We start from the raw sequence: 19618 nt of genomic DNA on the forward strand, positions 1-19618 counted from the left end.
CTTAATAATCTAAACAGTTCGTTCTCTTGAGAATAGACTTAGTGGTTCTGAGAACTTATGTACTCGAGATCCTAACAAATAGTTTGTGTATAAAAAAAATCCATGAATAACTTATACAAATGCTTGATACTTTTTGAAGAAGAATGAGCATAAAATCTGATGGGTGCATATTTTCATATATTATTATCATATATTTCCTTTGGATTTTGTATATATGAATGTGTTAAATGCACTAATTTATATTGTTTAAATTTATAGGCATTCAATACGGGAGTTACGTGAAAAAAAAAGTGAAAAATGAGCTTTTTGGATGTCTAGAGTAATTCTAGTGGAGCAAGAGGCAACTTAACTGCACCAAGGCATGTGCATTACAACAAGAAGATGAGACTGCAACGGTTTTGGAAATCAAATGAACATGAGAGTGCTATTTAATGGATTTAAGAAGAGACATAATTATTTATTTTTATTATTTCCGTTTATTTCTTTTCATTTAATAAGAACTTAAAGTGCATTAGTTAGGATCTTAGTGGGGTTAAATTAGTTTTTTTAACTTCTTGTCTTTGCCGTGGGTGTTATAAGGAGATTTCTTCTCCTTGTGATGCATTACCACCAAATAACATCATTTTTCATAGGGGTTGCGGCAAGGAAGAGAAGAGGGGAGATTTTTTTTTTTTTTAGTTTCTTTTCTTTGCTAGGGCTACGATGTAGCCTGATCATGAATACCTAATTTCCTTGTGGCATTGTTATATTCAAGTTTTTCTTCTTTATTGAATATCTTTTGTTATTCGTAATGCGCTTGATTTTTGTTTAGATGCTTGATCACCATCTAGATTGAAGTTAAGTTGGTTTGATGCAAGTTAGAGTAGATGCCAGACTTAACTTGGGTTTAGCTTCCTACAATTGATACCATAAACACCTATTTGTAGATGCTATGCAATTAGGGTTTGTGTGCTTTTCCAACAATTTCCATAGAGCTTAATGGGTTCTTACTTGTTTAAATCCATCTAGATGTCATAAAGGGTTAACATGTAAGGATACTTTTGATGCAACCAGATGCCATGGTCGTTGAATAATTTAGGGAAATCGATCATCAATATTAGGGAACTACTTGAGCATAACATAATAAAGGAATTAAATAGGATTGGTTATGGTGAATTTGGATGCCCTAGTTTTTATTTTCTCATGTTTTAAATTTTATTATTTCATGCATTTTATTTTAAGTCATATTTCATTTTTGGCTTAATTCAAATCTTCTATCTTTTCTGTTAAAGTTTCTCCACTATAATTTGTTTCGGTTTAGTTATTAAGATTTTAGAATCAATTCGATCTTTGTGGGACTATATCCATGCTTATATACTATACAATCATCTGATTTGTATACTTGCTATCACTAAAATTCGAGACTTAATGAGTTTAATTTTTGTTATCTAATTTTCGCAACAAAATCTATGGTTATAATTGTGGGAGCAAATTCCATTGCACATTGAATTGACGAAAATTCACACATAAAGAGAATAGCTAAACAAATATAGACTAACACTGGTGTGGTGTTGGTCAAGGGGCCTCCAATACCCAAGTTAAAACGATTATAAGAAGTTAATGACGATCCTCTCCGAATCCTCTTTGTGAGGATCTCGGGGATCATTCAATCGTATCCGTTCATCATACATCGTGTGGTCAGAAATTATTGTAAATTTGTTTATTTAAAATTGAATACTAATAATACATGACAAAAACTGATCGTATGATACATGATAAAGAGACACGATTGGAGGATCCCCAGGATCCTCACAAAGAGGATCCTAATTCATAAGAAGTAACAAGAGTATGTTGAAAGTTCTTGATTATTGTAATAAAGTGGCTGACCTTGGTTATTTACAAAGAACTGAAAAGTTAATCCTAGTGTCTAGGTTCGTTGAACCTATAAACAGAGCATTACAAAATTATCCAACTCTATTCTTGTCGATTGACCGTTTATAAGGAATTTCGTCTCCTTTATATAGGCACTAAGTGAGCCCCAAAAGTTTTCACTGCCTCACTAGTAAATAGGTTGCACACATAAGCATGGGGTGTAGTTTACTTCTCCAATGTCCAATAGACATGTGGAGAAGAAGTAACATTAGTGCAACTTGCTTGGCTTTCCAAGTCGACACCCATTGAGTAGCACTCATACAAGGCTGGTTGGAATGCAATTAAGTCAAGAGCTAATTCTGACAATATTCATGTTATTGCATAGACTTATCTTCCTATCGATGGCCAACACGTGACTTAGAGTTGACGTTTGGACATACTTATCCTTGGAGCTCAGTGCTAGAAAATTGTCAGGTTTGCCAACTAACTTAAGTGGTTAAAAAATAATTTAGGTCACCATGCTCTCTTTTGTCGATAAACGATTCAAGGTCTTTAGGGGTCATTTATGATGATCTTTAATGTAGCGCTCAGTCAACTGAATTCCCTGGGGCTAGCCTATGAGCCTAGCATCTTAACCTTTATCGCTTTGTAGGGTCTCAGGCTCATCTCTAAGATTTTAACAACTATACATTATTTTAATGAATCTAGAAGGATTTTGTATTAACAAGTGACCTTTTACTATATTGGTGGAAAAATGTTGAGACTTTGCATGATGGTATGGGTTCAAACCTCATCGGTGATTAATCTAACATCTAATTTAACAAAATCTATCGATTGACAAAAAAAAAAAGACTGTGTATTAACATCTTGCTTTATAAAGAGTCGGAACTCAAGAGGAGGTTACTGACTCGAGTTGAAGACCATGAATTGTGAACTTTACATAAACTACAAACTTGTATATTAATTTATTCTCCTATATCAAATCAATATTATTTCCAACTCAATCGTGTCAAGCAAACTATAAGCGAGTAGATTAATTGATTGTGACTAATCTTAATGTTACTGCTGACCCTAAAAATTACAAAGCCTACGTGGCGCGCAGGCCGAGTAACTAATAAGCTAAGTGCCAACTCGTCGGCCGAGCTCGGCCGAGGAGTAAAATTTGTTGATGTTGCATTGAGCGCGTGACTTCTTTATCTTGCGACTGCGACCGAGGAAGGAACAAATCTCGGCCTTTGGATTCTTGAGCCTGAAGATAAGGCTGCTAGTTCTGCGAAGTTCACAAATCGTCGACGCCAGATTCGGTCACAGTGATTATATTCGTAAGAGTATAAGCACGTCGAATCAACACCAAACTGTACGGACACAAGTATTCAAAGGTGAGGTATGTCTTGATGGTGAATGTGGTTCGGTCGTCAGAATGCTGAATTCTGAAACTCACTTATGAGTATCCAATCATAAAATCACTCGGCGTCCAATACGCCGAATGTCGTAACTCGTAACACCTTACTTCGCCGAAAAGTCTAATCAGATGACATCTGCCAATAAGGATTTGAAAACCCTTCTTGACCGAGACTTGGATAGGTAACTAGTCGGCCTCGACGCAGTGCTGTTTATCCAAACTGAAGGTGCTCCTCGGTTGGCTGATTCTACGGCAACAGTGCTGTTTATCCAAATTGAAGGTGTTCGCCGACTGCCTTCACAGTGATGTTTATCCAAACTGAAGATGTGTCATAGGAAAAAGAAAATAAAAAAAATCTCAAGATGTTTGAAAGGTTTTGCGCAAGGCAATTGGGTGTTGAATTGGAGGTCCTCCAATTGTTGCATAGTGTCTTGTATTTATAGTACCGAATACTTCTTGAGATCGAATCAAAATCATATCTGGATTGGGACTTCTTATTCTGCTCCAGCTCTGCTTCAACCAAACCTACCCCCATTAGGACCTTGTACTCACCACTTTTTGAGGCTTTATTCATCGTTGGTCGAGAATCTTAATTGCCTTAGGACTTTCTCATCTCCTTCGCTTATCCGAACTACTCCTTCTTGTGATAAGACTCGATCATCCTTGTTAAATGGCCCGAGATACATCCCATAGTATTTTTGAAACGGCTTTGGGCCGAGCATAAACCTACACTCGGCCCAACAATATTATTTTGGGCCAAAATAGTTACATAGGAAAGTTGGTGAAACCGATAAAAAAAAAAGTTTATTTATTTTGAACAAACGATATATCTACATTAAGGGAGAGATAGATAGGCTAAGGCTCACAATAGGTTAGCAAAAATGTGATTCAAGTTCGTTTTTGACGATAACCGAATCTAAGACCTCTCACTTACAAGTAAAGAGAAATATCATTAGAATGTAGTACTAAGTAGTGAAACTAATAAAGATTCAACAAGCAATGTTGAGTACAAATTAGGACTCATACCGGTACACGGTTACAAGGAGAGACGCCGACACGTGTGCGTCACACGTGTACGCCGTACGAGGACCGAGACCGACTTCTTTCTTTCTGAGAAAACGAAAGGCGTCAGATAGGGCGGCTTGGCCTCGTAGCAGCTGGACGCGTGAAATTACCCACCGGTGGTTTCTATAATTTCCCCCTTTTCCCATTTTGCCCCTCCTCATGCATTCTGCTAGGATCCGTCATTTTAATTTTTTAAATAATTTAAATTGGGTTGTCTTTTAAGTTTTACCCGTGCACCAACATGCACCAGCAAAAACAATATACTATTTGCTTCTTTCTTCTTAGTGGATGACAGAAAATATCCCTCTGACACCAACAAAAACAATTTATAATTTGTATTTTTTGAGAAATTTCGTGTTTAACGGTCAACCTATCACATAATATTTTATTAGTTTATGTGTTATTAAAAAACGATGAAATAGATATATCATTTGGTATTAATTTTCAAATCAATAATATGCAATGTGATTATAAAGCAGTCATATTGAAAAACCACTTTTGATTTTAAAATTTCATTTTGAATTTTTTGTCACATTGATGCTTTATTCGTGGGATAATAATATAATCGACATTTTTTATCCTTTGAAAAATCATAACGTTTCTTGCGGAAGCTGCAAGCTGTATATACTCGCCTCTAGACTTGCTCATTGCCTCGTGAAACCTCGCTTAGTGCTGCAAGGGTGTAAGCATAGTAGGTGCTGGAGAGCTTGACAACATGTACCTCTCATTTTAAGCTTATATTCTTGATGGTTTTGTGAGGAAAAGCCTTTTAAAAGAGTGAAGAGAAAGAAAAGGAAGATGAAATGCTTTGTAGGGTAAAGATGTGAGTGACCTTAAATTGGCGAGGCATCCATGACCATGAGATGAAAGGCAGCTTTTGTTCAAATGTAGGAAAATTTAAAGTTCAAAGGAAGCAAGATATTGCTTTTGAAGCATTCTTTGTATATAATAGCTTTTATAGCAAATCATGAGAATAAGTATATATTTGTGGGTTTCGTAATTAAGAATCAATTTATAATAGCTTTTTACAGCAAATCATCATAATTTAAAATCCTTATTCGGTTGTCACTTAATACTACGGTTTAGTAGTATTCATCTTCACTTGTAAGTGAGAGATTTTAGGTTCGATTCTCGCACAAGATGAATTTGAATCATATTATTGATAGCACATTGTAAAGCTAAATTTACTATTATTCCCCTTAGTATAGATAATATTGTTTGTTAAAAAAAATATTCCTTCGGTTTTATATCATCATAATCCCAAGAAGCTTTTTGCATGTGGGAGTGTTACTACTTGAACCATTCATATTAATGGTTCAATAGGATATTACGAGGAGAAGTTCCGAATGACATTGAGCCGATAATCAATCTAAGAACATCTTCAAAGGAGATGTCAAAATTGCCACGTAGGCATAAAATAGTAAAAAAATGGCAGCAAACACTCTCCAACCGAGCCTTCAATTTCTTATGAGTCATTTGAAGGCAAAGCCTTTTGCTGTCAAATTCATTAAATGATTTTTTAATAGATTAATATAATATATAATAAATCTTGTTATGTTTTTGAAATATTTGATTGGTTGGCTTAATTATTGGACTCCACAAAAAGATAAAAAAGTTTATTAAATGACATTATTATTTAACATATCGGGTGGAGCAAAATATTGTATAAAATGTTAAATTGCCACATAAGCTATCAACTATTATTTTGATGTTTAAAATTTGATGCTCTAAACTTTTTTTTTTCTTCTAATATTTATATTTTTGTAAAAGTAACAATTTAGTCTTACATATAGAGATTTAATAAATTTTTACAATGGTTAAATTTGACATAAAATTTGTATCACTCAATTTGCAGCCGGACCGCTAAACTTGATCGTAATACTTATGTAATCGAAGAAAGATTACCAGTGCAGATTAAAAAACTATAAAACAAAACGTAGCAAATTTCTTCTTCTATAATATTTTGAGCTTCAATCGATTGAGCTACTAGATAGATTGTGAGTAAACAATCTCATAACTATTATTTTAAATCGTAATAATAGAATACCATAAAACTAGAGAAATTAGAACATGGGCACCCAATAGAATCCATCGGACGGCCGCATGTTGATAATATGCTGCATGTGGGTAAAAAATGGGGTCCCACCGCACCTTAAAATAAGCTTTGTCAGGATATTTACCTTTTCTCATTAATGACGATTATCCACGTCAGAACCAATCTGGAACGACCAACCCAATGCGGCAATTCCACGCCCAAGAACCAAAAAAAAAAAGAAAAAAAAATCAATTATTCCTTCTTTCTCTTTAATTTTTTAAGCAAAAAGGTGATCATTAAAGAAAAGTAGGAAGGGCATTTCGGTAAAACTGAAAGGCAAAAATGGTCTATACGCGTCTAGATGAGGTCCATAATTTATCGCCATTACCGACCTTTCGCTCCCCCATATTATCCCCCTCCCACATTTCTGTCTCCTCAATCGCCCACCCAAACCTCTCCTCTCCTCTCCTCTCCTCTCCTCTCTCTCTCTCTCTCTCTCTCTCTCTGTCTAAAAACCACAACTTTTTTCTTCCTCTTTCTCTCTCTAGAAAACAACAACCTCCAATTTTCTTCCTTTCCATCCATCTATATCTCTGAAAAAAACAGAAAAAAAAGAGAAGGCGAGAGAGATCCATCTCTCGATTGTTCAAAATTTGAATGAAAAAAATGGCACAGAGAGCGGAGAAGGAAGAGACGGAGTTCAAGGTCCCCGAAACGCTAACGCACTGCGTCAACAACTGCGGCGTCACCGGCAATCCCTCCACCAACAACATGTGCCAGAAGTGCTTCAACGCCGCATCGGCCGCCGCCGCCGCCACTTCATCGTCGTCAGCGGCGATTCTGAAGTTTTCAGCCGAGAAAAGTCCGAGATCTAGCTCATCCTTCAGCTTCGAGGCTGCTGCCGAGACCTGCCGTAAGACGACGGCATCTGAGATCGCCAGATCGGACGAAACGCCGAATCGGCGCGTGGTTAATCGGTGCTCCGGTTGTCGGAGAAAGGTCGGGTTGACCGGATTCAGGTGCCGGTGCGGCGAGCTCTTCTGCTCTGAACACCGGTACTCCGATCGACACGTGTGCAGCTACGACTACAAGGCTGCCGGTCGCGAGGCCATCGCGAGAGAAAACCCCGTGGTCAAGGCCGCAAAGATCGTCCGCGTTTGATAATTTATATATCGATTGACTTTGTAGAAATGAAGCAACGCAAAAAGTCACGCGAAAATTTGAAGAGGAATTTGTGGCTCGATCGGTTCTCAAGGCGCGTCTCTCTCTCGGAGACCAAAACGGAATTCAGAGACGGGGAGAGATCGCTTCGTTTATCAAATTCTCTCTGATAATTTTTTTTTTTAAATTTTAATTTTTCGTGTTCTTATTTTAATTTTTTATTTCTCTTGGATTGGAAATGATAAAATTATTGTGATGATTTAAGATATTCGGCGTGTTCGTTGGTGTTCAACTTTTTTTTTTTTTTTTTTTGTAGTTTTAATGTATTTTAATATTTTTTTTCTTTTGTTCAAACTTGAGCGGCAGTTGAATGGACATTCCAGGAAGTGACAGGGTGTTTTTCGTCATTTCGCGTATTTACAACTTGAAATACAGTTGGCGATGGTTGGGAAACAGCGGGCCCAAGGTATGGAGACGGGATGGGGGCTTTACAATTAGTTATTTATCGCGATAAATTCGATTGTTATAGGAGAGTTGGAAGGAGAGCCTATGGGAAGGGGACACGTGTGCACGGAGCAGACCTTAAAAGCTGTAAAGCGTTGGAAGTGAGGTGAAGGGGGAACATTTGCGTATGATAATGGTCGCTGTTTTCAATGAAAAGGTAGGAGATGTGGTGGGGATCTCGAGGGTGTGACGAGATCGACGGCTGAGGTTGTGTGTTGGTGGGTTGTTAGAATAGAATAGGTGACGTCGATGAGTGCGTGTGTGTATATGGACTACAATTCTCCGCTCTTCTTTTTTTCATCCTCTGCTCTTAAATTTTTTTTCTAAAAAAAATTAATATCAAATGTTAACGTGATCTAACTGTCACTGTTAAAATAAAATGAAAAGAAAGAAAAGGGAAAAATAAAAAATAAAAAAGAATCCAACTCCTGTATATATACATGACTTGCATTGTGCGGGGGGCCATAGTGGGTGCCGGGACTGCTTGGACGTGTGGGGCCCCGCGTTTTGTGACCTTTGAGGGACATGAAAAGCTGTCAGACACATGGCTGAGGCTTACCTTGATACAACCATTGACTGACACATGTGAAATTTAAAACAATAAAATTTAAAAAAGTAAAGCATAAAAGCACGTCTTAATTAATTATTAGAGCTACAGAAGCCAGGGTGAAGAGCTTTGGTTTGGTGTTTATGTTAATGTGAAAGTGTGTATGCATGTATGTGACATGATGCCGAAGACTCGAAGAGTTGTGTTTAGTCTTACATCGTTTAGGGGAGTTTGGGTTGATGGTTAAAAATCGAAATGTGAAGTGAAACCGTTAAACTAAATGGTAGTGTAGAACTTGAAGAGGTATGTTATGGCATTTTGTTTTGTTATCTCCTCATGGGCACGTGGATGATTTCTAACTCTAATGAAGTTATAAGGCGAGGTCTTAATCTCTACATACCATGTTGCTAGTCCAAACATTATATTGTGAGTGTCAAAAGGTAAAAGGGATTAGTGAAAATAACACAAATATTATCCATTTTTATTACTTCTCAACACGAAAATAAACCAAAGCTATAAAAAGCCTTGAACTCCTTGGATATCGACGATTAAAACAATCGCTCATATGATATATTGAGGGAGAATTCTGGTTCATTAACTCAAGTCTAGTTAAAGTACGAACGACCATTTTGCAAACTCATCTACAAAATTAATCTCACTAAAAATTTAGACGTCAAATTTGTAGGACTAGATTGAGCCCAAATCCAACGCTTGTATGGATTACGAGGTCGCGTGCTTGATCCAGAAGTCTATTTATTTTAGCAATGATTTTTTTTTTTGTTTTATTAAACTATTATGGTTTATGAGAAGAAGAAAAAAAATATCAAACTCTCACGTGTACATAAGGGATGACACTACCATAATTAGCATAATTACTATTATTTTTTTGAGAATGACTTGTATGATATCGGTATATCGACGTATGACGTCCCATGTCAAAAAAACAAAAAAAAATAAAAAAATAAAAAAACAATGACACATGGACAAAACCTTACACATTTATTTTCTTTTATTGACACAACATCATTATAAAAATATACATGTATTCGTATCATATAAGTCATTCTCCTAGTTTGCTGCTTTGCATATGGATAAAGATGGGAAAATGTAAAATGAAAACCAAAGTGTTGAGGATTTAAGTCATATTCAGAGCGGTAGCTACAATTTCACCACCCCCTTGGCTGGTTCTTCACGAAAGCACTTTCCTCATGAACTAATCCAACATTAAGACCTAAATTGGATAATAATCCCACAAATCCTTCAAAAATAAGATAAAATTAACACACTTGTATTTGTGTCATGTCATATGGGCTTATTTTATTTCATTTCTTGTCGGGTAAGCTAAAGCCTTAAATTGTGGTCTATTAGAAAGAATCCTGTTTTTTATTTTTTTATTTTTTATTTTATTTTTTACCAACGATATAATCTAAAGATGGAGGAGTGGACTAAGCCTCACAATAGACTAACAATAATGTGCTCAAATTCGTTTTTGGCGAAAATAAAACCTAAATCCTTTCATTTACAAGTGAAAAAACACTTCACTAGACCATAGTACTAAGTGGCAGAAAGTCTTTGATATTTTCTCTCCTTTTTTTTTTTTTGTTTTAATTTTTTTTGTTTGTTTGTTTGTTTGTTGGAGGGGTTGATGCCAGCAATCGGGTGTATTCTTGAAGACAAATGATAGAACCAACTTTTGGACCTTTTTTTTAAAAAAAAATTTTAAATAAACTATTTTTTTTTTGAAGGGCCAAAACTAAATATTTTAATGATAATCACCAGAAAAAGTAGCTTCTATCTTCAGCTTTTTTATTGTTGAAACGTTGAATTTTAAGGATGTCCGTAGGTTTTAAGATCATGATATTTGTCTTGATATTGTTTTTTATTTATTTATTTGCGACCTTTAGTGATCTAGATTCTAGAGAGTTGAATTTCTTTTATTATAAACGTAGTGGAGAAACAAAATCAGCATACAATCCAAAAAGTTAATTAGCTTTTCCTACTTTTAACTTTAAGATGGAAAAATGAAATCAAAAGTTTGTTCGATCCGAATGATGTCATTCTGTGAAAATCCCCATATTTTCACAAAGGGTGTGATATCCACACACCCCATTTTACTTCTCACACATTTTTTAAATTTTCGACCGTTGAATCAGATGAATTGAAGAAGATCAACAGACATAAATTATCAAAGGGTGTGTGAGAAGTAAAATGGGATGTGGATAGCACACCCCTTTCACAAAATCTGCACTCACAAGTGGGGATACTAAACCGTAATGTTAAGTGACGGGAAAAAAGTTTGTAGTTAAGGATAGGGCAGCTTGAGTCGAGTTCAAATCTTCCGCATCCATTTTGTGTGTGACCTCTATCATTAATTGAAACGTGTCAAGTTCATGAAAACAGAGCTAAGAAATGTTAAGTTTATGAATGCGTGTCAATCAATCATACAGGCCAAAGAGGCAACACACAAATTGGATGCAGAAGATTTGAACTCGATTGAGTTTCATTTTGTAGAAGCATCCAATAATTCCCATAACAAATTTCTTAATAGATATCTAAAATAAACGGAGTCATAAACATCTTAATGTTTTGCATTAGTCACTAATCAAATATACAGCATATTTAAAGGCCAAGGGCATAACCACCCTAAATTGTGCATGATGTTTTAAAAGGTACAACCACCTCATCACGGTTTCTTATCAGCGGTGTTGTCAGGAGAGGCACGGCAAGGTCTCCGGTTTAGGCACCATCGGGCTGGCTAAAAGGGTTCGCAATCTCATCTGTGCCATCTGTCGGCGACACAAGCATTACAGCAGTTCCCCTGCAAACCTGACACCATAATAGTGCACACTCAAAACTTGTTGTGGAGCACAATCTCAGCAAAATAACCAATAATATTATACTAAATCCGAATGAAGGAAAACACACAAATCTGCCGAAATGGCTAGAAGTTCTGGGTAGTTCACCGGGCACAAGCACTTTGCCAAATTGCTAAAGCAGAAATTGAAGTAGAAGTTTCTGATTGCGTGGGAAAATGCATATCTAGGATTATTTGGATTGGAAAACTAGTTCCGAGACTCAGTGGAAGCTTGTGAAGATTAAACCGAAAAATACTGCCCTTCAATGGCAGAAGAAAGTTTGAGCAATTTGCTCAACAAGGAGAAAACCGAATATGCAGACCAACTTTTAGCAGCTGATTAAATGATGGATTTGTATCAGATATTCCACTCACTAAAACAAAAAAGAAAGGACCACAGACAGGTATTTTATGAATCATGTAACCCCTCTAAAACGATTTAATATCCCCTCCTGGGAGAGGAAGGCGCATACAACGATGTCTTTCCAGGAAAGAATGTGTTGGTGCAATACCTATGAATACAGCTGTTGTTCAAGTTTTAAAGTGAGCAAAAAGAAATCAAGTTGGGAGGACGAGATACTACCCAAACTAATCAAATACACGGCAGATATGTTCCTAATACGACCATGGTGAGAAAGGGAAGAGATGGTTCCAAAATCAGCTTTCTTTCAGACTCTTATAAGGAGGTCAGCAAATTGAATTTTAGTTGTCACTCTTCCAGGGAGAGGTGAAACTGTTCCTGCACACAGCCAGGATGAAGGGAACAGCAGAGGATGACGAGAAAGAAAATTATACCGGAGTATCTCATGAATCTTATGGAAAAATATAGTATTATGAGGAGTCTTTGGTGTTTCAACATGTCATGACAACGGCCAAGGTTGAGAAGGAATATTGGAGTACATTTAATGGGCTCGCATTCTTTGTCGTCACAAAATTAGCTCTTTTATTCTAAAGGAGGGTAGTAGTTTGAATATTGTTTCAAAAATAGGTTGAAATTTGAATTTGGCTAGTAGATGGGGAAGGAACTGAGGTACCAGTCACGTACAGATATTTAACTGAATTACATCAAGAGAATAATAGTGAAGAAGTTATGTGCGTCAAGGCGCCTACAGATGCATGTCACATTATGTTACAAATATCATACTTGTAGGATGACATGATGCATTAACTAAAGCCAACAAATATCAGTCCGAGGAGTTAACCAAGAACTGAACTTTACAAGTTTACATACTATGAGATAAGTCAGTAAACCCCCAAGGGATCAAATGAACTTTTCACCTATGATAAGTCTCAAGTTATGAGCATGCAACGGGTAGTTATGTGGGTCACATGCCCAACAGAAAATATTTACGCTAATATACAAGCTCTGGGTTTCGCCCTAGATGCCTCAAAATTCCATAATATGCTATAGAGATGAGAAAAGCATTCAATAGGAAAACTAAATTAAAAAATTAACACAGTTTTTAAGCAGGATTCCCAACCCAATTGAACTTCTCAAACGAGCTGATATCTGCACTGAAACTTATAGTTTCTGAGCTTTTCTTATATCAAGGGTACTTTGGTCGTTTCAATTTCATCACAGCAGTACCTGCTGATTGTATATGCGCACTTGTTTTCCTATTCTTCGGAGCAGTACCTACTGATCATACATGCACACTTGTTTTCCTAATCTTCACAGCTTTTCCTATGGTTGGATCAGCTTGGGGGGTATTCCCCTAATCCTGGTCAAATATAGTTGACTAATAAAGCAAGGAGATTTCAGCCATTTTCTAAATATGCTAAGCTTTTCTTGGGTCTGATGATTATTCTTTCTTTTCTAATTTTCTCCTGAAGTATTCATCTCTCCCCTTAATATGCTGCCATCAGATACACAGAAAGTGTCACAACCAAGCATACCACAAATCCTAACAATTTTAGGCATAGTTGAATACAACAAAACATAGATCCTACAACAGCCAACATCAATATATAATTATATATCAAGTTCCTGTGCAGTTTTCTTAAGATCCTACAACAGAGATAAACTAGAAGAATACATACTATGAGGCCAAGGTGCCTGGTCTGATCAGTGGTCTTCAATGGATCATCAGAATCTGCAACACAAGGGAAAGATTCTCAAGTCAACTAAGCATTCACAGCTGTAGAAAAGTTCCAAAATCGTGAATTTAAAAAACATACGTCGTAAACGATTTCAAGAATGCTGTGAAACATTTACCTCTTAGAAACTCCACTGCTTCATCTAGAACAAGGTTTAACAACTGGTCATAACCTTTAAGAGTCCCCGTCACTGTAACCAAATTCACAACAGTATATCACATACTGGATATATAATAAGTCAAAAAACTCTCATTGATATTTTCTTAACGAGTATGATATAGATCCAGTTGATGTTATACTTGAAGCAAAAGAAACAGGACGGTCTATTTCTACTCAGCTAGTGCCTCTGCAGTGTTGCCACATACCCTGGATCATGTCATAACACATTTACTGTACAACCTACAACGAGTGTATATTTCTACATTCTAAATCTTCGAGATTGCTCGATTAGAATCTTGCAACCTCTTCTTTCTTGTTTTAGATAGAACCAAAAAACTGCTTGAAGCGTGAACCCCTAAATTGAACGGTAATCAAACAACCAATAACCCACAAATCCACGAAAAATAGAACAAACTGCTAGACCTACAACATTGTGCACTAAATCCAGAATCTAAAATTAACTAACTAGAATTCATTTGAAAAATTCGGCAAATTATAGTAACCTTGTCTACCGCCGGTGAGCTTGACTTGGACACCCTTGTCCACAAACTTGGCCAGGTCCAAAACTGTTTCTTTCCTCCCTGACTGAAACACAGAAACACAATTTCAAACTATAACAAAAAATTTCAGTTTTTTATTTTTTTATTTTTTTATAAATATTCGCGGGTCTTAAACTTACCATCTTATTCGGCTCCGCTCAGTTCTTCAATTCGCCGATGAAGGTCTCTACTCAATAACCCTAAAATGCTAAAAAAACATTGGGAAAAAAAAGAAAGAAACAAAAAGTTAATCAATTTAATGAACCAAATGGCAGCACATCAAGTAAAATTTGAGTGTAAAAACTTATAAACATTTAATCAAAATCTAGGGTTTCTGAGAAATCCAAAAAACCCAAAAGAGATCGAGGACGACTGAAAGATATAAAAATTCCCACAAAAATAAAATTAGCATAAAATATTGTAAAATTTAAATGAAAATAGCATAAACTATTGTGAAAGTCAGTACCTTTGTCTCTGTGCTTTGGAAAACAAGAGAGAGATGAAACAGTGAAGAAGATGAGACGCTATGGCAGCTTTAGCGGGAGCCTTAAGCTTTAGTACAGGGTTTTGAGTTTTCTCTTTTTATTTATTTTATTATTGGTAATTTCCATCATATATTGCATTAAAAAAATCCGTCACTATTTGTCACATAGACAACACATCTAAAAGAGTAAAAATGGAATTAGCTAAAATAAAAGTTTTGAAATAATTGGTTAAAATAAAAGTTTATAGTAAAAATTGGTAAATGGCCAAAGACCTCTATCAAATAAAGTAAAATTTTATAGTTAAATCACAGAAATGCACCCACTCAATACTACGGTCTGGTGGTATTATGTTCCTCTAGAAGTGAGAGGTTTTAGATTTGAATCTCATGAATGACGAATTCGATATTAAATTAGGCTGCTCATTGTGTGATTTAGCTGAACACCCCTTCTCCTGAAGCCACTCAATACTATGGTCTAGTGGTATTCATGTTCTGAGAGGTCTTAGGTTCAAATCTCGTGAATGACGAATTCGATACTAAATTAGGCTGCTCATTGTGTGGTTTAGTCGAACTTCCCTTCTCTTGAGTGTCAAAGATATTGATGTACTCAAAAAAAAAAAAAAATTCACACAAATGCATGATTAAGTATTGAACTCAAACAAATATTGTTGTAGACATCGAAATGTCAGTGAAATAAATGTTGACCATTGCATTAAAATTATAACCTTTATTCATTTCATCTACATCATACACTCATTTCACCTACAAACTCCACTCATTTCACGCACAACTTCCACTTACTTCACCAACATCACACATTTACTTCACCTACAAACTCCACTCATTTCACCTATAACATCCACTCACTTCATAAAAAAAAAAAAAAAAAGGATGGTGGTGATTCATTCTCAAAGCCTATAAATAGGCTTTTACATCAAGGGATAAAGGGGGGAGGAGACCAATTCACATCACACCAAAACCTTGAAGCTTTGAAACTCTAAAGCTCTCAAGCAAATTCCGAAGGATCAAGAAAGCCCTCTTCGTTCTTCATCAAATCCTCCTTCAAGATCAAGCCTTGACGGGCCTTGAAGAAAGTGTTCATCGTTCATCGTCTGTTCATCCTAAGATTAAGCCCCAACGACCCTTTGGATCAACAACATCAACAAATCTACACACCCGTTCTTCAAGATCAAGCCCAAAAGCCCTTGAAGATCCGTTCATCCTAAGATCAAGCCCCGACGGCCCTTTGGATCAACAACATCAACAAATCGACACAATTGTTCATCCCTAGATCAAGCCCGACGACCCTTTGGATCAACAACTCATTCACAAATCTACACCTTACGAAGATAGAATCAGAGGACCAAATTGTAAAAGAGATTGTAACCCTAAAATCAATACAAAATATTATGTTGTACATATGTTCTTGTTTCAGGAAAATTCGTGTTTACAATTGTCATTCTTTTTGGTTAATAGGGGAAGTGGTCTTGAGTTTTCGTTACATGCCGTCACTTTATTGGTTCTAAGATGACACAACAACTACAAACTGGTGTCTAATTTAGTTTTTCTCTTAGACTGGTTAAGGACTTACCTATAATCCACATAGGCGTGTACCACTATCACCGTCGATATGGTACTATCATTCTACGTATCATAATACGAGGAGATGATATAGTTAATAACTTAACATGTCACACTTTTAAATATATAAACAAAACAAATATACATGTTTATAATTTAAGTGAAATAGTAACATCATGTGACAATATTTTTATTATGCCAAAAAATTTATTCAAAATGTGGAATTCTGTTGTAGTATTTAAACCAACAACACGACGCCTCATATGTTAAAACTTTTGTAAAATTGAATATCGTTATATTGAAATTCCTTTCATTTTAAGTTGTCAGTACTACGGTTTAGTGATATTCCTCTTCACTTATATGCGAGAGGTTTTAGGTTTGATTCTCGCCAAAGAAAAATTTGAAGGCTTAGCCAACTCTCTCTTCTCTTGGTGTAGATAAATATCGTTTGTTTAATAAAATTAAAAAAAAAAAAAAGTTGTTATCCTACATTTGGGCTACGGTGTTTAGTTCGGTCTGGCCCAGTTTTTTAACACAAGCCCAACGAAAGGATTGAAAGCAACTAGAAAGACAAAATTAACCTGCATCTTGTTCATAATAGCACAGACAATGATGTAGTTTTGTTGGACAAATGAGGGCATTTTATGAGAAGGCGATCGTTAAAGCCCTAGGGCTTATGCTTATTGAGCATCCGACGGACAGCAGGGAGGCGGAGGTGAGCTCAGAGCTTTAACAATGGCGGAGAAGGGCCGTGGCAAGGGGAGAAAGGAGGAGGTCGTTACCAGAGAGTACACCATCAACCTCCACAAACGCTTGCATGGATGGTAAGCCCTCGAAATTTTACTTGTTTTGTTCTAGCTAATTAGTTTAGACGAGTTGAAGGAGGTTAATTTAATTTAATCTTTGGATTTTTATGGTTTTATTTTGTTGGTTTTTTGAGCTAATTTTTTTTTGGATAATTGTTTGATTGATTGCATTCTTTAATTTATTGGTTTAGTTGATCAAAATATTAGTTTTGGAGTGATATTTTAGGGTTTTTAGCTCTTGTTCATATTTTTTTTTATAGCTTCATTCATTTCCTAAAAATTTGGAGATTCCCTTTGCAATGATGGTTTTATGGAACTAGGGTATTGATTAGTTGCTTCACAAGAACATTGTTGATGGTTTGGTCTTAGGTGAATTGAATTGTTGACTTGCTAACTTCTTTGATGTCCACCGATGCAATTGTAATAGTTATTGATGGCTTAAATTGAAGGGTTTTGCGAGCAATATTTGCTCCGTTAGTTGTTTACTTGGTTACATTCTTGATTTTGACATTGCCCAACTGAACCCGGGGTGTAGTGGAATATAGGGTTTATGGTCAACAATGACCTTTGTCTTTGTTTTATAACTCAGTTTGGTTAGAGATTTCTTTGGTTCTTAGCAGCTGGTGTGCGAATGGGGTTTTGTCACCGGAAAGTGAATTAACGAGGGTTTGGTGTTAGCACCTGAAGTGAATTGTCGATGTGCCAAATTTCTTTGGTCCATTCGATTGTTATTTGTTTGGGATGGTCAAATTGTTTCACCCTATTCTATAGTTTTTATTTTGGGGTAATTGTCGAGAATAGAAAAACATTAAGAACTTTGAAAAGCAACTAACCTGGAGCTTCTTGGAATCGAAGGGTTTTGTAGAACTAATACCTTGTTGGTAACTTATGATGCACTGATGAGAATCCTGACTGTTTGTGATTAAAAGAATGAACGGTTACTTTTCCAGAAACCAAGTTTTGTTAAAGACAATATATGGTTCTCTGAATTATGGTGCAGACTCCATTTCTGCAGCAGTATTTCCTTCTATGTTCTCTCAGTGTTCGGCGCCTAGTTGTGCAATCTGCTTATCTCGCTTCTAATTAACCATTATCTTGTATAAAAAAACTTAACCATCATCTCGATTCCCATGCAGCACATTTAAGAAGAAGGCACCAAACGCGATAAAGGAAATCAGGAAGTTTGCTCGAAAGTCTATGGGAACCACTGATGTCAGAGTGGATGTTAAGCTTAACAAGCACATATGGAGCCGTGGTATTCGGAGTGTGCCAAGAAGGATACGTGTCCGCATTGCAAGGAAGAGAAACGATGATGAAGATGCCAAGGAAGAGTTTTACTCACTAGTCACTGTTACAGAGGTTCCTCCAGAGGGATTTAGTGGCTTGGGCACCAAGGTGATCGATGAAGAAGAAGGCTGAACTTAGTTTAAAGTTTAAACCCCAGTTTTTGTTCTAGTTAGGTAATCCCAATTTCGGATGTACTTTTATTTAATTGAGGATGTGTGGCCTGGTTTTGTCCGCCCTTGGAACTTCCAAATCAGAGTTTTTGAAAGGCTAAAATAATTTAAAAAATTTATTAATTGTCCCTTGTATTAATTTCATATTCTTCCATAGTATTTCATGTATCAATTTAGTGATTTTTTTTCAATATTTATCAAAATATAAATATTTTTAAATTAAAATGTTTATAAAATTAATTTATGACAATCTACATAATTTTTTTTAAAAATGTTAATTTAAAAAAATAGTTTAAATTCATTCTTTAGTAATTTGGAGCTAAAATTTTAGTCCAGCAAGATTAGAACAGAAAAACTATTTCTGAATTAAAACCTAAATTTTATAAATTAAAAATTTTAGATATAAATAAGGGTTGGAGCTTGTCTTTTTGACAGTTGTACTTTGCAGCGCCAGTGCAAGTGCAAGCTAACGCGCGCCTATCAATCGTGCCCGCGAAGCTTCGTTTCAAACGAAAGTATATAAAATTATAACGTCCCGCCAGTCTTCCTTTCAGTTAATTCATTTCTCCTCGCACCCAAGCATGTCCCCTCAAACCCTAGAAGTTGCAGAGCCACTCACAAACACACACTGACAGAAAGAGCGAGAGCGGGCTATCGATCGATCGATTGGGATGCCGTTAATCTTCTGCATTTTACTTTCGGACGGATAGAGCTAATTTCCAGTGAGGTGACTTCTCTCTCTCCCTCCTTTTTTTTTACGACCTTTAGAATTTATTTTTGTCCAAATTAGGGTTTATAGAGAGGGGAATTGGATTGTGATTTCGGAATTTTGATTTCGGCATTTGGAAGGGCCAAAGTCCACATTCACTGCAACCAAACAGAACCGTAATGTTCTCCCTGATTCAAATTTCTGTTGTGTTTATTTATTAATTTGAATCTTGAGCTTTGTCAGTTCCTCGCAATTTTTTTAGCTTTATTTTGAAAATAATTGAATTTCCCTTACTTGATTAGTGTGGGTACTCTTAGGCATTACTCTTTTGATATTTCGGAGATTGTTTGTCACTTGCATTCTGATG

At 36.0% G+C, this 19618-nt stretch overlaps 3 protein-coding genes across 3 annotated transcripts; 2 read left to right on the forward strand and 1 right to left on the reverse strand.

The window, feature by feature from the left end:
* The first annotated feature begins 6851 nt into the window (after nucleotides 1-6851).
* LOC137748193 (zinc finger A20 and AN1 domain-containing stress-associated protein 5-like) lies at nucleotides 6852-7806 on the forward strand. The gene has a single exon (XM_068488299.1). It carries the CDS (start codon nucleotides 7011-7013, stop codon nucleotides 7512-7514), a length of 504 nt encoding a protein of 167 aa, XP_068344400.1. The 5' UTR covers nucleotides 6852-7010; the 3' UTR covers nucleotides 7515-7806.
* A 3283-nt stretch (nucleotides 7807-11089) lies between these two features.
* Nucleotides 11090-14799, reverse strand: LOC137747093 (sm-like protein LSM7). Its single transcript, XM_068487104.1, has 6 exons — nucleotides 14681-14799; nucleotides 14355-14422; nucleotides 14179-14260; nucleotides 13635-13706; nucleotides 13460-13512; nucleotides 11090-11391 (listed from the first exon to the last, which is right to left on the reverse strand). Exons 2-6 carry the CDS (start codon nucleotides 14355-14357, stop codon nucleotides 11302-11304), a joined length of 300 nt encoding a protein of 99 aa, XP_068343205.1. The 5' UTR covers nucleotides 14358-14422; nucleotides 14681-14799; the 3' UTR covers nucleotides 11090-11301.
* Nucleotides 14800-16944: 2145 nt separating this feature from the next.
* Nucleotides 16945-18607, forward strand: LOC137748589 (large ribosomal subunit protein eL31). The gene is made up of 2 exons (XM_068488757.1): nucleotides 16945-17103; nucleotides 18222-18607. Exons 1-2 carry the CDS (start codon nucleotides 17015-17017, stop codon nucleotides 18502-18504), a joined length of 372 nt encoding a protein of 123 aa, XP_068344858.1. The 5' UTR covers nucleotides 16945-17014; the 3' UTR covers nucleotides 18505-18607.
* The last annotated feature ends 1011 nt before the right edge of the window (nucleotides 18608-19618 follow it).

Source organism: Pyrus communis, chromosome 10 (genome assembly GCF_963583255.1).
Source record: "Pyrus communis chromosome 10, drPyrComm1.1, whole genome shotgun sequence".
In the NCBI taxonomy this organism is placed as follows: domain Eukaryota; kingdom Viridiplantae; phylum Streptophyta; class Magnoliopsida; order Rosales; family Rosaceae; genus Pyrus; species Pyrus communis.

What these genes read in the sequence shown, in the direction of transcription:
- LOC137748193 (XM_068488299.1), top strand. Translation starts at nt 7,011, where the DNA reads ATGAAAAAAATGGCACAGAGAGCGGAGAAGGAAGAGACGGAGTTCAAG.
- LOC137748589 (XM_068488757.1), top strand. Translation starts at nt 17,015, where the DNA reads ATGGCGGAGAAGGGCCGTGGCAAGGGGAGAAAGGAGGAGGTCGTTACC. An exon ending in CACAAACGCTTGCATGGATG is followed by an intron (nt 17,104 to 18,221) that starts GTAAGCCCTCGA and finishes ATTCCCATGCAG; the next exon opens with CACATTTAAGAAGAAGGCAC.
- LOC137747093 (XM_068487104.1), bottom strand. An exon ending in GCTCACCGGCGGTAGACAAG is followed by an intron (nt 13,707 to 14,178) that starts GTTACTATAATT and finishes ATTTGGTTACAG; the next exon opens with TGACGGGGACTCTTAAAGGT. An exon ending in CCAGGCACCTTGGCCTCATA is followed by an intron (nt 11,392 to 13,459) that starts GTATGTATTCTT and finishes TTATGGTGTCAG; the next exon opens with GTTTGCAGGGGAACTGCTGT.